Source organism: Falco peregrinus, chromosome 1 (assembly GCF_023634155.1).
Source record: "Falco peregrinus isolate bFalPer1 chromosome 1, bFalPer1.pri, whole genome shotgun sequence".
Lineage (NCBI taxonomy): Eukaryota > Metazoa > Chordata > Aves > Falconiformes > Falconidae > Falco > Falco peregrinus.
Genome location: NC_073721.1, coordinates 45169396 through 45184343, shown reverse-complemented (window position 1 = coordinate 45184343; position 14948 = coordinate 45169396). Strand labels below are relative to the sequence as shown.

Here is a 14948-nt window from a genome sequence, read left to right as displayed (position 1 = left end):
AAATAGGAGGGGGAAGATGTGACAGCTGGGCCGGGAGAATTACAGGGAGGAGATCAGATTAGATGGAGAAGGGAGCACTTGGAGGCAAGATGGCCCCATGCTGGGACAGCTCCTTCCCTCACAGATCAGCCCTACAGGCCGCCCCTTCCCTCACAGCCCGGCCCCATAAGCTGCCCCTTCCCCCACAGCGTAGCCCCACACCCAGCTTATTCCCTCATAGCCCTGTTCCATAGCCGGCTTCTTCCCTCACAGCCCAACCAGACAGCCCAGCCCCACAAGCGGCTCCTTCCCTCACAGCCCGGCCCCATAAGCTGCCCCTTCCCTCATAGCCCGGCCCCACAAGCTGCCCCTTCCCTCACAGTCTGGCCTCACAGCCCAGCCCCACAGCCGGCCCTTCCCTCGCGGCGCTTCCCTCGCGGCGCGGGGCGGGCCGGGGCGGGGCGGGGCGGGCGGGCGGGCGGGCAGGGCCGGCGCGGCGCGGCGCGGGGCGGCAGGTAGCGCTGTCGGCGGAGCGGAGCGGGCCGGGCCGGGCCGGTGGGGCCGGCGCGGCCATGGGGAAGGTGCAGCTGTTCGAGATCCGCCTGGGCGACAGCCGCGTCGTCTACAGCCCCGGCGAGCCGCTGGCCGGCACCGTCACCGTGCGCCTCTCGGGCTCGCTGCAGTACCGAGGTGAGCCCGCGGCCTGGCCGCCGCCTCCCCGGGGCCGTGGCTGCCCCCGCCCGCCTCTCCGGGCGGCGGGGCCGGGGGGGGCCGGGCCGGGTTCCCGCCGCGGGGCCGGGGGGCGCGGGCTGCCCTCGCCCGTGGGGCCGCTGCCGGGGCGGGGGGGGACGCGGGCGGGAGCCGGGTCCGTCCCCCCGGCGGTGCTGGGGCCCGGGTGCTGCGGGGCTTGCAGCTCGCTTCCCCCGCTGCGGGACGGGCAGGAGCCGCCTGTGCGGGGGTATTTTCTCCTTTGCTTCCCTCTTACTTTTTACTTTTTCCCATGAAAAAAGCAAACAAACCAGCACCCCCGGAAAAAAAACCCCAAAAACACCCAGGGCGAGGGTGGCTCACAGGCACCGCCGGAGCCGGCGGGTGCAGGGCGGTGGCACCGGGGGAACCTGCGCCCCCCGCCGGTGCCCGCAGCGCCGTGGCGTCGGCCCCGGGGCGGGGCGGGGGGTCCCGGCGGGGCGGGGGGTCCCGGCGGCCCGTGCCCGGCAGGGCGGCAGCCACCCGTTTGCAGGCGGCTCCGCGGCGAGAAGGCGTTTGGTAACGTCTCACACGAACGTTCTGAGCTGTGGAAGTGCCGGTTCGGGAGATACCCAGGCTGTGTGTGCCGGGGAGGCAGCAGTGCCCCCCGCTGTGTGGGGGCTGTGGGCGGCTGTTGCTTCGAGGGAGACCCAGGCCCGGCTGGTACAGCGTGCTACGGCAGGGGGATGGGGATGGAGCGTGTGTGTGTGTCGGGAGGTGAGCTGAGCTGCTCGGTTTGGATTTTCCAAACTGGGAATGTGTTCCCCCACCCTAGGGAAGTCATTCGCATTTCCAAGTTACTTTTGTGCTCGATGCTGTGGAAGTGCAAACTGGTTTGCTGGATTTTGTCTTGCTTGCTTCTATGTGCACACTTCTTCCTTTATAACAAATTGTTGGGGTGGGGGGAACCGAAGACTGTAAAATGCAAAGTCCCTTGAACAGAGACGTCAGCCTGGGTGACGGTGGATACGCTTGCCTATGGCTTGCTTTTGCAAGCAGCTCTCCCCGTTGTCTGCAATAGCTTTTTGGAAGCTTCCTGAGGAAAAAGGTATCTAGGACAAGTGCAGACTTGTAGTCTCTTTCACTCCTCTCAGAGCAAAACAGTTGCACGGTCCAGCGTTTATCTTTGGAGGATACTCCCAGATGTACTACTCCCAGCAAACACGTTCTTAACGAAGTGTGGCTGACTTCCATCCTCGGCCCATCCCGTTGACTTCCACGCCTGTTCCTGAAGGTGCCTTTTGGATGAGATGAGAGCGTTTGGCCATGGAGGGCTCGGTTGTGCCAGCCCCTTGCACAGCCAGCTGACCACAGTTACACCTTACTGTTTTGTTTCCTCTACAGCTCCCATCTTGGAGGGGAGCAGCCAGGTTCTCTCTACACCAGATCTTTGCTTCCTGGTGTGCTGCACCTGATCATTGTGGGGAAGGAAGAAGGTGTCTCTTTGTTGTAGACCTTCTTTCTGCTTCCTTATTGCTTTGACTCTGTGAAGCTTCAGGGTCTGGCATCAATATTAGCCCTGAAGCCAGGAGGGGTTTTGCTGTTGGATCTGGTGTTTGATGCTGGGGCAAGGATTTTAGTAAGAAGCTGGGGCAGTTGAGCTCTAGGAAAATGGGCAGAAGTATGGAGCCAAAATCTGAGGTGGGCTGTGTGTGGCTGTTCCTTCTGCCTTGGTGTAGAGGTGACTTGAGCAGCTCTGTTGGGCTGAGGTCCCTGCATGTTGCCTCCACCAGCTGGGCTGGAAAACTTTCTGTTACTGGTGTCTGAACCTGCCCGAATAAGTCACATTGGGATGTGATGCCAGCATCTGCAGAGCACAAGGGTGACTTCTTGCTGTGCATCCTCCCTGCTGTTCTGGTGTTTATACCCACACGTTGGGGCTGGGGATCTCTCAGATGGGGCTTCTCGCCTTCCTTCTGGCTGAAGGAAGTGTCTTGCCCTCCGAGGAGGAGGCTTGTGTAGCTGCTGAAACATCCTCCTTGGTTTGACAGCAGGCAACAACCTGCTGGGGAGAGGTCTCAAAGGGACTAGTCAGCCCCGTTGAGCTCCACAGGCTCAGCACGGGAGGAATCAGACAACCCCTGACACGCTGTAGCTTTCCTCTGGGATGTGAGGAGAGGTGGGTGGCATCAACTTTTCTGATACAGTATGTATACCTACACCTCTGTGACCAGCTATGGCTTTTCAGATTAATAAACAGCTCAAAGGAGAAGACACAAAGTCCTCGCCCAGTGCAGGTCTGGCTCACAGCACTGCGGCATGGTGCTTTCCATTTCCTGAGCTGGACCAGTCTGGTGGGGTGGCTTCTCTGTGTTGTGGTTTTTGAGATCACAGATGCCAGCAAGCCTGCCGATGACTACTTCACAGAGTAACTCGTTTCATGGCTCTTGAAAATTGCACCTTCTAAAAGGTGGACAATGCAAACAAACAAAGCTCGTTCTGCTTTTAGCTTGCTAAACAACCACCCAAGAAATCTTGGGTCATAGGAAAGCGTAACTGGAGACACACCTTTTGGGATCATAAATGCTTCCACCTACGCTGCCTTCTGTGTCAGCCCTGCTGACTAGCAATAAAGGCTGTTCCGTAGCACACCTTCAGCTGGCCTTGTGGCAGTGTCACAAAAGATGACTGACTGCCCTTTGATGACCCACACAGACCATTTGGGGTGGCATGCTTCTCCCTGTGGCTGTGCTGGGGTTAAGGTCCTTCCCGGAAAACTTCTGAGCCTTGGGGGAGAGCGCTAATGGGAATGCAGAATTCCTAATCATTGTGCCTGGCTTGCTGGGTAAATCATCAAACTCGGTGTACAAAGAATAATTAAGCTTAACAGGAAGCTGGCGCTGGGACAGCTGGAGAGGGAGTTAATTCGGGAGGAGGGAGAAGGGAAATAAGTTTGTTCAGAGCAGGGCAGGCGGCCCGGTTGCTGGCAGGAGCGTGCTGGGACAAAGGCTGGTGCTGCTCGGGGATGCTGGAGCACTTTCCTCTCAACTCTGCGGCTTCCAGGGCCCGTGTAGATTATTTCAGTCCTGCTGCCTGCCATTCGGCAAGCCTTCATGCGGGCAGAAGTGTAATGTTGAAATAACAGCCCTCTCTTGTGGGTCACTAAAGAAACCTGCGAGTGCTTTCTGGAGCAGATTTCAGCACTTTGCTATTCCCTACTCTATTATTTAGCTGTCCAGGTTTATGCAGTGATGACTTGACTTTAAAATCACTACCCTGAACTACAAAGCTGCAGACAGAAGTACCTATGTCTGTTCGTGCTCTAGAAGTACCCAGGTACGTAATTCCCATTTCTGCAGAGCAGAGAGCCTGTGAATCATAATTTCCTTCTCTAATCTTAAATGTAGTAATTTTTCTTACTTCTTATACAGAGAACCAAGAAGGCTGGTGGTGAAGAAGGGGTTTGAAAAGCAGGTCACTTGAAACCTAAGTATGTATCCGAACTAAAAGATGGCTTCTGTTTCCCTAGAAGGGCAGTAGGAAGAAGTTTGCGTTTGGCTAACATGTAAGGTGGTTTTGTTGTGTGTGTAACCTGTGCTGTTCCCGAGGGGAAGAGGTGACACTGAAGGTCACTGTTGGCCACAATCCTTTCTACTACCTGACCTCTGAAACAGAGGAGAATACTGTTCCTGCAGAAAGGCTGTGGCTTGGGCTGCTTGGGAAAGTGATGTTCAAAGCATGGATTCGGTCCCTGGTTCATAGTCTGAAGCTTGCTCTGTCCTGAGTCAGAAGTTTTTCTTCTGTAAAGGTGGATTTGAAATTTAGGTATAAATTTAGGTGTAAATGTAGGTGTGTAAGGTCACCTATACATCATCGGGGTGGGAGGAACCCCACGGTTGGTCTCCGCTTTGGGTGGCAGTGTGGAAGGGAGCGCGGCGCCTGCAGTGCAGAGCTGGGCAAGGGCACGGTGGGTTTGGAAGGCAGGAGCGGATTCAAAGCTGTTGCTGCCCCTGGCGATATAGGCAGTGCCCGGTGAGGTCCTTGAGCCATCCGGCATCCGCTAGCAGCGGTGGGTGCCAGCATGAGGGGAGGCTGGCACTGATGTGCAGGAATGCTCATACATCGTTCTGCAGCATCGCTCCAGCAGGCTGGATGGCTCCTGCTGTAGGCAAAGTGGATTAACTTTCTTTTCTCATTGTCTGGAGTGAGACAGCAGGGAGCTGTGTGGCCAAGTCTGTCTGAGGCTGTGGAACAAAAGAGGGATTTTTGCTCTCCTGGCTGGCTTGCTGCTAGAGCTCCAACTCCTCTGGAGTTAATAACTAATCACGAGATTGTTTTGTGTCTCTTGTCGCTGCAGTGTGTGCCTCTCTCTGCTGCTCCCCCCGCCCGCGCACCACTTGTGCTCATCTGAAAAACTCTGCTTGCTGCTTTCCTTGGCGAGGAGACGTGCTGCGGCCTCCCATCTCTTGTTTAACAAAATGGGAGAACAAGTGGAGCAGAGTTCTGTCTGTCTGATTTGCTTCCAAGTGTGACAAACGGGGTGTGAGTGCTTATTCCTTCCCAGCAGCAGTGCAGGGCTGTCGGAGATGTAGCTTGTCTTTCAGGGCTGGAGTCAGGTAAGCAGCAGGGAGGCTTCCTGGCTGGGAGGAGGAATTCTGTGGGTTTCCATCCCTCTCCTCCGGAGGCAGCTCCCCATCCCTGGCATGGCCCTGCAGGCAGGGTTGGGCGAGGAGGAGCAGCTGAGGAGGATGATGGCTGGGGCTAGCCCCTCTGCCAGAGGAGGTGTGTGTGCATGGACAGGCATGCTCTGCTCATAGCATGTTGTGGAATACCTTTTGCTGAAAGTCATCCGTGGGGAAGAGGAAATACGTCTGTAGAGGACACATAGCTGTCACTTGACTTGGCACAGTCTTGCTAGAGGCACTGACAGCCAGAAAGAGTAGGATGGGCATGCAGACCATCTGCTGTCTGGAGAAGGAGGTGACGCTTGGGCTCTTCCAAGAGAAGAAGGGCAATGGGTTGGTTGGGTTGTGCTGCGGGGCTGCTGCAGACCTGACCTGTGCAAAAGCGTAGAGAAAGGTGCTCTGCCAGGCACTGGGGCAAGTCTTTACTCCTCCTGCTCAGGGCAGCTGCTTCTGCAACAGCCTGGCAAGCATGCCAGGGGCTGGGTTTTGGTTTGGTGCCTCTGTTCTTGAGGGCTGATTGCTGAGATATCCAGCACACAGCCTTTAGGCTGCTGTTGTGACCTCTGAAGCCTGGCAACAGGGATTGCTGTGGAAGTTAATTACCTCTTTGTGCTGCTCTTAAAATCTGTTGCTCTTCCCATCTCTTGTGTAAAAGTGCAAACTGCTTAGGAGAGGAGAAAATGAGCAAAGGGCCGGTCTTGAGAGTTTTACCTTGTGCACAGTCGTGCCTGTGTGTGCTCAGAGTCCCTGTGTCATGTCCAGGATCTGAAACAGGAGGTGAAATGGCTTCAGACCACAAAGATGTGCAGGCTTCTCTCTCCTCAAGATGGCTTTTTAACAGTAACTCCACATCCCCCAAGTCTCATTGATGGCCAGTTAAAACTAGCTGGTGAGGTGCCAGCGTCAAGTGTGAGCTGGGGGTTTTGCTGTGAATAAGCTTGTGCACAGAGGACTTACACCAGGAGGTGGGTAGCTGTGGCTGGGAACCACTTTGTCCAGCATCAGGGACCATTTGAAGGGGTGGGTCAGAGCCCTGTGATTGAACTGAATGCCTTGAGCTAACTCCCACAGGTGTATCAGGACCTTGAGACGCTGGGTGATGGCAGCAGAGAGGATATGGGGGGTGTCCTGAGATAAGGGTGGACGCTACTTTTGACCCTCTCATCAAGGTGAGGGTGACAAGCTAGTGCCAGCCTGGAATAATTTGAACACCTAGTTTAAAAACACCCTGACCTCTGAGCACCTTAACCTTGATTAAAAGTGGAGCTTATCACATATCTGTAGGTAGCAAAAAGGCTGTTTCCAAGAAGAATGAATCATTTCTGGAGCACTAATGCTTATAACTTCCAATCTTTTGTTCTTGCTGACGGAACCGTGCTCGGTCGTTCTGGCTTTAGCAACTCAGGCCAACAGTAACAATGCTGCTGCAGCTTGCTGTCCCTCCCTCCCAAATGCGCCTGCCTGAATCCCACATGCTCCCTACAATAACACTTGAATAAAACTAGCTCGGAAGGCAGCGTCTTCAGGGAGGAAAGCTCCATGTGTGCGGGAATGAATTGGTGCCGCCTTGATGGGGAGTGTCAGCACGGGACTGAATGTCAGGTCCAGGGTGCAGCTCTCGGTCACAAATGCTCCATTTTCTGTCTGCTTGGACCTCTGGAGGTGTCCAGCCTGGCCACAGGGACTGTCGTACCAACTTGTAGCCCTCCTCGCATAGCAGAGATCTGTTATGTATCTGGTGCTGTGGTAATAACAAGAACCTAAGTTGTCCTTCCAAACTGATGATCTTGCTATAAATAGAGAATCCAGCTGCTTGTATTGAATGGCATCAAAGAAAATCATAGGAGCAGCTATTATGCAGAATGAAGTGGATTCTGGCTGCTTTCTCTGGAGATGGTGGGGCGGGGGGATTTCTTGACAGTTGAGACGTGTGAAAGCAATACTCGAGAGCTCGGTGTGGTGTATGAAATCTTCAGCGGGGAGCAGGTGAGGCATGGTGGCTGGGATCTCCTGTCATGCCATCCCATGCTGTGCCTTCCTCCCTCCCCACTGGAGGACCTGCCTGCGCTGCTACCCGGGTGAAATGAGGGCTCACGAAAACGCAGGGTTGCTTTACTGCTTTACTCTTAAGGAAAAGGCACTTGAAACCTCTCCTGCTAGGGGGAGGTGGGTTGGCTTCGGGCTTGTGCTTGGGAGCTGCAGCAGCGCTGAAGCAGACGATTGGAGGTGTCTCAGCAAATTCTAGCTGCTGACTCACGAGTTTAGCACCTGGAGGAGGGGTGGCCGCAGGGTGGACGGGCCTTGGTGCAGTTATGCGTGGTTGCTTGTCCCCCGTGCTCTTGGCTTCTCTCCTTGTATGCGGGCTCCAACCCCTCATGCTGAAACTGTTGTTTCCAGGGTGGCTGAGCAGTCCTGAACTTGCTGCTTTAGTCCTTCTCAGTGCCTTGGAGGCGGAGGCTTGCTCAGGATGCCTGGTTATGGCAATATTGTCTCTGCTGAATCCTTTCAGCCCCAGGTGCACGTGGTGGGGGTTGTCCAGCCTGTAACAGACCTTTTCCTGGCTGACTGGGTCCTGAGCTGACTTTGCAAGTGTTCTTTTCTCAGGACGGAGGCCAGGTACTGGGGAGTTTGTGCCTGGGATCCATCCCTTGAGCCCCAGGAGGTGATGGAGGGGCGTCACCTCCTCTCCTGAGCATCTGCATTGCATCTGCAGGGCTGGCCCTGGCTGAAAAGACTGGGAGAGCTGTGTTGTGGGTGGCAGTGAGGATCTGCCAAAATGAGCATCAGCCAACAAGACTTATTGTAGCCTTAACTCCTAGACAAGTGTATCGGGGAGTCTCAGAAGAAAATGAGCATGACGCAGTCCTGCAGCAGAGTCTGGCCCACAGGAGCCCTTGTACCCGGGCATTACAGTAAGCCTGTTAAGCATGAATTTCCAGAAGTCTTTGAAGCCTTTATTTAGAAAGAGCCTGAGAAGGGAGTAGGCTCTGGTGAATCAACCTCTTTGTGGTAAGTAGAGAAACCTGATCAGTCGGCTATTTATCTGCCTTCAGTGGCTTTTGCACCCAGTGTGGAGGGGTGATGCTCCTGCGGTGGGAGCAGAGGGGCTGTCTGGGGGGAAGAGCTCGCTGAACCTGCTCTGAGATGTGGGAAGAACAGAGCAGAGCGCTGGAAGTGGTGGCAAACAGAGGTGTGTTCCCAGGACATCAGAGAGCTCAGCCTCGCTGGCTGCTCCTTGTATCAGGTGAATCGCTGGCTTGTTCTGCCAGCGAGGTGGGAGAAGATGCCTGGCTTTGCACTTGCTGGCAAAGAACAATCAAATTTGTGAATGAATTTAAAGGGGCAGTCTGTTACAGCGTAAACCTGACTGGTGTTAACACACCCAGCAAAAGCCTCCTGGGACCTGCAGCACTGTGTGGTGGACTGTGGTGGGGTTTCTTGCCTGGTTCTTCCTTTTTTAGACAGCCAAGTCAAGTGTACGGGAATATCATAACTGCTTTGGCCTAAAGTAGTGTTAAGTGCTGGGTGGAAACCTACTTCACTTTGGGCAAGCTATAAAAAAAGAGGTTCTGCTCTTCTGTTTCAGTGCTGCTCAGCCTGAGGAAGAGTGGCTGTGGTCCCTGGCTGGCTGAAGTGTTGAGTGCTGGCAAGTCCTGGTGTCCGTCAGCATTCCTGTGAGCTGGGGCGAGCTGCTGGCTCTGCTCCACGTTGGGCATCTGGGACCTGCATTCTCCTCCTACAGGGCTGTTCTAGGGGCCAAACATTGAAGATTAAGATGCTCTGAGTGCTTATGTGTGTACAGCCTTGTTTTTTCTTTGAAGAGCACAGCTTGCTTATGTTCGCATTGTCCAGGGCTCACAATAGCAAGTTTAAGTGGCCCAGGTCCCCTGAAAAGGCTGGCAGTGAATTAGGATCTGTGTTGTTAAGGGGATTGTAAGTAAAACTCTCCTGGACCTCACTGAGATCCTAAATACGAGATGTTTCTGTACCAAGCTGGCAGCATGTGCTGCTGGGAGGTGCTGGTGCTGGCAGGCAGCCTGCAGCCCCGCAGAGCTGGGTGTAGCTGCTCGGGGCAGCGTGGCAAGGACGAGACCAGGAGCTGGGCTGCACCTGGGCTGTGCCGAGCTGTACCGAGCGCTGGGCGAGAAGGAGGGAGCGCAGGCAGTGACAGGTCATGTTATTTGCAGAGATCTGCTGGGTAACAAGCTGAGCTCCTCTTTGCCGGTGTCTGACTTGCTACAAGCCCGGCCTGGAGCTTGTCCTGTCCTAGTAAAAGCACAGACGGCTGTCTCGTGGATGGGGCAAACAGAAGCGAGCCTCAAGCATAGCTCTAGAAGGAGGACAGGCATGCTGGTCTCTAAACAGGTCAGAGTTTTCCCCTTTGAATTTCAGTCCAGAGAAGTAGAAAGGAAAGACGTTTCTTGAGCTTGAAAGTTGGCTTCACACAGCAGAGTGGTTGAAGATCCACATGAAACGCTGCAGCTATCTCCACCAGCCTTCTGCTCCTCTGCAACCTCTCTGCATTTCCCCACTGATACTCAGAGGAATAGATCTTGGGAGAGGAGGCAGCGAGTGCTGGCAGTGTGGCTGAGGTGGGTGGCTGGCATGGGGATATTCGTAGTCAGCTGTGAGATCTGCCTCTTACTGCCAAATCCGTAGTTTCTCGCAGTGCCTCCTGTACTGCTGTCTGCTCTGGCTGTTCCCAGCACACAGGGTGTCTGCATATGCCATCGTGGCTTGGGAGGAAGAGGCTGGTCCCTCGGCACGCTGTGGTGGTGTGTGGTTGCTCTCCTTGCACAAGGACCCAAGGGCTGGCGTCGCTGACCCAGCCCCGTGTGTGGCAGCAGGTGTTGCATGGAGCAATTCTGCAGGGCCGTGCTACCTCTTTAGGATGGGGCAAGAGTTTGGGCTCCCAAAATGGGTCCGAGGTATGACTTTCTTCCCTGCTTTCTCTGTAGCCACTAATGAGGGATGCTGCCTGTCCCTGGTCCAGCCCGGGCTGTCCTGTGGGAAGGCCATGGTGCGTTGGTGGGCAGCCTGGCGCTGGTGCCTGCAGTGGGGAGGCCAGGGTAGGTGGCACGGTGAGGGCAGGGACAGCTGTGTGGCTGTACACCCCTGCCAGGCTGCGCGCATGGGCTCTGTGCTATCTGGCTGTGACGGTGCAGCCACCTCTGTCCTTGTGGGCTCTCAAGGCAGAGTAACCCCATTCCCCACACCTCTCTTCCCAGGCTGTTGGGTTGTCACGGCGCTAGGACCTGCATCAATCTGAAGCTTAAAAAAAAAACCCCAAACTTGTCCTTTTCTTGCAAGAGGCAGTTCTGGAGAAGGGATGCTGGGGGAGTCCTCTCTGGAGCACGTTTGGTGAGCAGTGAGGTGGCTGAGGCAGCAGTGATGTGGTGGGCATCGGGGTGAAGGGCAGGACAGGGTGCAGCCTGTTGGTCCACACAGATGCCACAGTGTTTGATGCCTGTTGCTAAGGAGCTGCTGTTGCCTTTGGCAGCAGGACTGGCAGATCCAAGGCACAGGCTTTGTGGCATGTGGGCATCCCCCTCCCACAGCCCGTGTGGCCTTGTTTGCCAGTGAGTTTTCCACCCACAGCCTGACATGTGCAAAGACAGGCTTGTTAAATGTGCTCAGCTGGGGATTTCATTCCAGATGTTTGAGATGACCCCTTCCTCTGAGGGCAGCCAACGTGCTGATAAAACACTGTGATGCTATAAATAAACCTGTCAGCTCTACAAGGGAGAGGAGCCTTCTGTTTGAACAGGAGTTTGTTCTAAACGGGAACCCAACAGTTTGCTTTCTTCTCTTGGGGTGTATGTTGACCTCTTACTCTGGGGAAGAGCTGGAAAGTATAGGTTTCCCTGTTGCTCTCAACCTGATGGAAGAAACTGCTTGAAGAGCGGAGAGGATCAACCTGCCTGGGGGAGGACTCTGAGAAGATTTGCTGCTTTGCTTTTCTACAGGCACACACCTGCCCAGTCTCCCTTTGGAGACTTCTGCATTTGCTAGAATGAGGACATCCTCCATGTGTCGATACTACCTGTGTGAACGTGCCACTCCTCACGTTGGACTCTGGCTAAAATAACTCGTGCACAGCCAAAATAATGGCTGTGGGCGCTCTGCCTTCCTAGTAGAGCTGTTGCTCCCTCATTGTTGGTACAGGTGGAGTTTTCACCGGCTGTGTTGAGGAGCTGGTTCCTGCAGTGTGGGGCTGCGTTTGTGGGTCTGGGCTTCCTGCAGGTCGTGTGGGAGACCCAGCGGCGTCCTCCTGCTAGAGCCTGACAGCAGGCAGATACAGCCCTGTTGCTACAGCCAGGGAGAAGAGGCACTTGTGGCCCAGCCCTTAGGATGGGTTTTGCTTAGTTTGGGCTTGCAGGGCTGGCTCTGCTGTCCTGGAAATCAGCTCACTGAAAGGTCAGAGCCAGGAAGGGAGGGACTGTCCCTTCCATGGCTGTGAGTCATTTGGCTGGTCCAGCCTCTTGCAGGGTGCAGAGGGCAAATGCCAACCTGAGGAAGAAATGGCTGAGCAGCAGATCTTGCTCCTGGAGGCTAAATGATGTCAAAGCTTGTGTCACTGCAGAGGGATCTGCAGGGTGGTCCTGAGCTCCAGCTGGGCTGATGTGTGGCAGGAGCATTGCCCGCAGCCAGCTGCACAGGGACAAAGATGGGTCAAACTGTGGCAACAACAGTATTTTGCTGGGAGCCGGTCTGCAGCCTCAGAGTGGAGAGCTGTATTAGGTGTGACTTGTGTGATGGGCTGGTTGGTTGTGGGAGGTGGGATGTCCCCTGGGTCACAGGGAGCAACTGCCAAGTCCTTTGTGTGCTCGAGGCTGCTGCTGGTGTGGGAGATGCTGCTCGATGTGTGTCAGCTCCAGATAACTCGCCTCCCAGAGCCTGGCTGTGGGCTTGGGTTTGAGTTGAGACGGAAAGCATGAACTACTCTTCTAGACAACTCTTCTCCATCCACATTAGAGGCCGAATCCCCTTTCTGCCCCTGCGCTGGGCTCTTGGGAAGGAAGAAGATTAAAACCTTCCCAGACAATCCTTAACCTCGTGCCAGACTCGTTGCTGCCTCTAGCATTTGGTGTAAGCTCTGCTCACGCCTCGCTGGCTTGTGAAATGCTCAAGACTATTTGTGTCTCTGAGAACTGACAGGATGGACCCAGAAGGATGGGGACAGCTGAGAATTAATTAGGAGCTGCTGGTTTAATTAGTAGTGTCTCAGTATGTTCGTGCATGAGGGCTGGGTGCTGAGGGAGTAGCATATCTTGTGAGCATCCAGCCTTCCTGCTTAGCAGACTTGAGCCCTTTGTGTCCGGCATTGTACTGGTGTGTTGCTGTGTAAATGCCATCAGTACAAAGGCCTCATCCTGCCCCTCTTCAGGTTCTCAGTGTCCTTGGTGTCCACTTTCCAGGGAGCTTTTCTAGGAATTGCCCAGTCTCTACAAACTAGTTGAGATTAACTTGCTCTGTCTGTGGGTCTTGCTGTCTCCCAGGCTTTCTGTTTTCCCAGTACCATCTGGTCCCACTTTACTGGCAGTGTGGGTAACCTCAAACCCATCATCTTCATCCAGATCCAGGGCAGGGGCTTTACAGGGCCAGAAGACCTCAGGGCATACCAAAACTCGTGATCTTTCTTGAACCCAGAGGTTTCACTCGAAGGTGGAGCTGTGTGTTGAGGTGGCCTCCTGCTGCCACTGTGACAGCCCATGAAGTCTGTCGAGGGCAGATCCCCGCTGCCATCGGTCAGGGAGTGGTTGGGGCTCAGGGCCATCCATCATCCCCTTCTCCCAGGGCTGTTTCTGACCCCTGGGGCATGCAGGGCCAGGGCGGGGGAGAGGTGGCTCGTTCCCAGCTCATGGGATGCTCTGGATGTACAGATGGCAGCTTGAGGAAATCTAATTAAAACGTGGTGACAGCTGCCTGCCGAGGCTCTGATGGAGGGGGATGAGGAAGCGGGGATCTGGCTTCCCGTGGCAGGTTTCCATGAAATGAAGACTTCTCTGATGCAGACTCACTTGTCTCCCACAGTGCTTCCTCTGCCTCTTCTCCCCCGTTATCTGGATCCAGTCCCACGCAAGTTTCCCAAAGGGTGTCTCAGTCCCCAGGTACCCTCTGAGCCCATTCCAAATGTGCGCCCCGGTCCGCTGTGCTGTGTGCGGTCACTACAGATGCACAGGGTGGCTTTGCTATCCATCTCGTCCCTTTCTCACAGGGCTGGGCGCCTCCTTCTCTGCAGCAGGGACGGCTGGAGCCTCCGGGTCCAACACACAGCTGGGGCCATGTGCTGACTCAAGCAGGCTTCAGCTGGCAAAAGCCCAGGGCTTTTTTTTTTTTTCCTAAGTGCCATTTCAGAGCTCAGTCGCCAGCTCTTTGGCTGTCCTTGCTGAGGAAGGGGAATGACGGGACAGTCCGTTTGTCCTGCATAAGATGCTGCCAAATGCGACAGCCACCACCCTCCATGGTTTTTGCTGCTTCCCTTCCCCACCCCAGAAAACCCAAACCAACCAAGCTGTCAGCACCTCCTGCCCGCTGCTGCTGTCTGTTGCCTGTACCTGTTGCAGCAGGTGTGTGACACAGAAGCGACTTGAAGCCAGGGGTGGTCACTTGGGACTGGCCCTGCTGCTGCTAAGTGCAGGGTGGCCGGTGAGACATTGCTTGCTCAGCACGTCACTGGATTTTGGCAGCAGGGTTGTCCACACACAGCCTGCCCCTGGCAGGGGAGGGGGATGTCTGTCCTCAGCTTTCCTCTTGCCTGTGATGCAACACCAGCTCCCCACTGAAGGCCATCTTACTGGGTCACCAGAAAAAGTAATTTGAAGTCTATGGCTGCTCTCCTTAAATCACCTTGGAAGAAGGCAGACGTGCCCAGCTCCTGGTATCTCTATTTTTACTTCATGCAGAGATGGATATGGCTGAGCTGTCTCCTTTTATTTCCAGCATTTGGCACGTGCTGTAGCGTGTTGCTAAAGATGTGTCTGGCTGGATGTGAAGCTGCCTGCTTCCCTGAATCCCTGGGGGACTGCAGGGGTGAAGGGCTCTTGCCTTCTACATGGCTTCATAATGCTTTTCTTCTCTGCTTGCTGTTCTTTGCCTCCCCCTTCCACTTCCCGTACAGTTTTTTGACTTATTTTGACTGTATTTATTCAAAGCAGCCTGGATAAACATGCAGCAAGAGTGTATTAACTGGGGCCGCTGGTAGCACTGGATTCTAGAGACATTTTTAATGGGTTTCTAGTAACTGGAACTGGCCTGTTCTGATGTAGTAACCTTTAATTGCTCTATCTGCAGCTTGGCACAGAGATTTCCTTGGGAAGGCTCAGCACGTTTAGCCTCCTGACAGGCTGACAAGCTTTGCACCTCAGTTGGCTCCAGTTGCAGCAGCTCCAGTGGTGCTGGTTTGCCAGACCTGGCCCACCAATGCTGGTTTGAGCTTGCAGCTGCCCACGTGCCCGAGTTGTGCCTGTCAGCTGCCCCTTGCCCTCCTCCTGATTGTGGGCAGGAGTCCATACACAGTAGCTGGGCAGGTCCCCAGTGTCCTGCTTTGCCCATGGGATGCTCATGGAGAGGCTGACACGGTTAGGTGCTCCAGAA

General features: G+C 54.9%; 1 protein-coding gene across 2 annotated transcripts in view; it reads left to right on the top strand.

Annotated features, from left to right (window-relative positions):
• The first annotated feature begins 467 nt into the window (after positions 1-467).
• Positions 468-14948, top strand: part of ARRDC1 (arrestin domain containing 1) — a 39646-nt gene continuing 25165 nt past the window's right edge. For both annotated transcript variants that reach the window (XM_055812210.1, XM_055812218.1), the window contains exon 1: positions 468-669. In XM_055812210.1, the coding sequence (XP_055668185.1) occupies positions 552-669 (118 nt within the window). In that variant the 5' untranslated portion in view covers positions 468-551. The remainder of the gene's footprint in view (positions 670-14948) is intronic.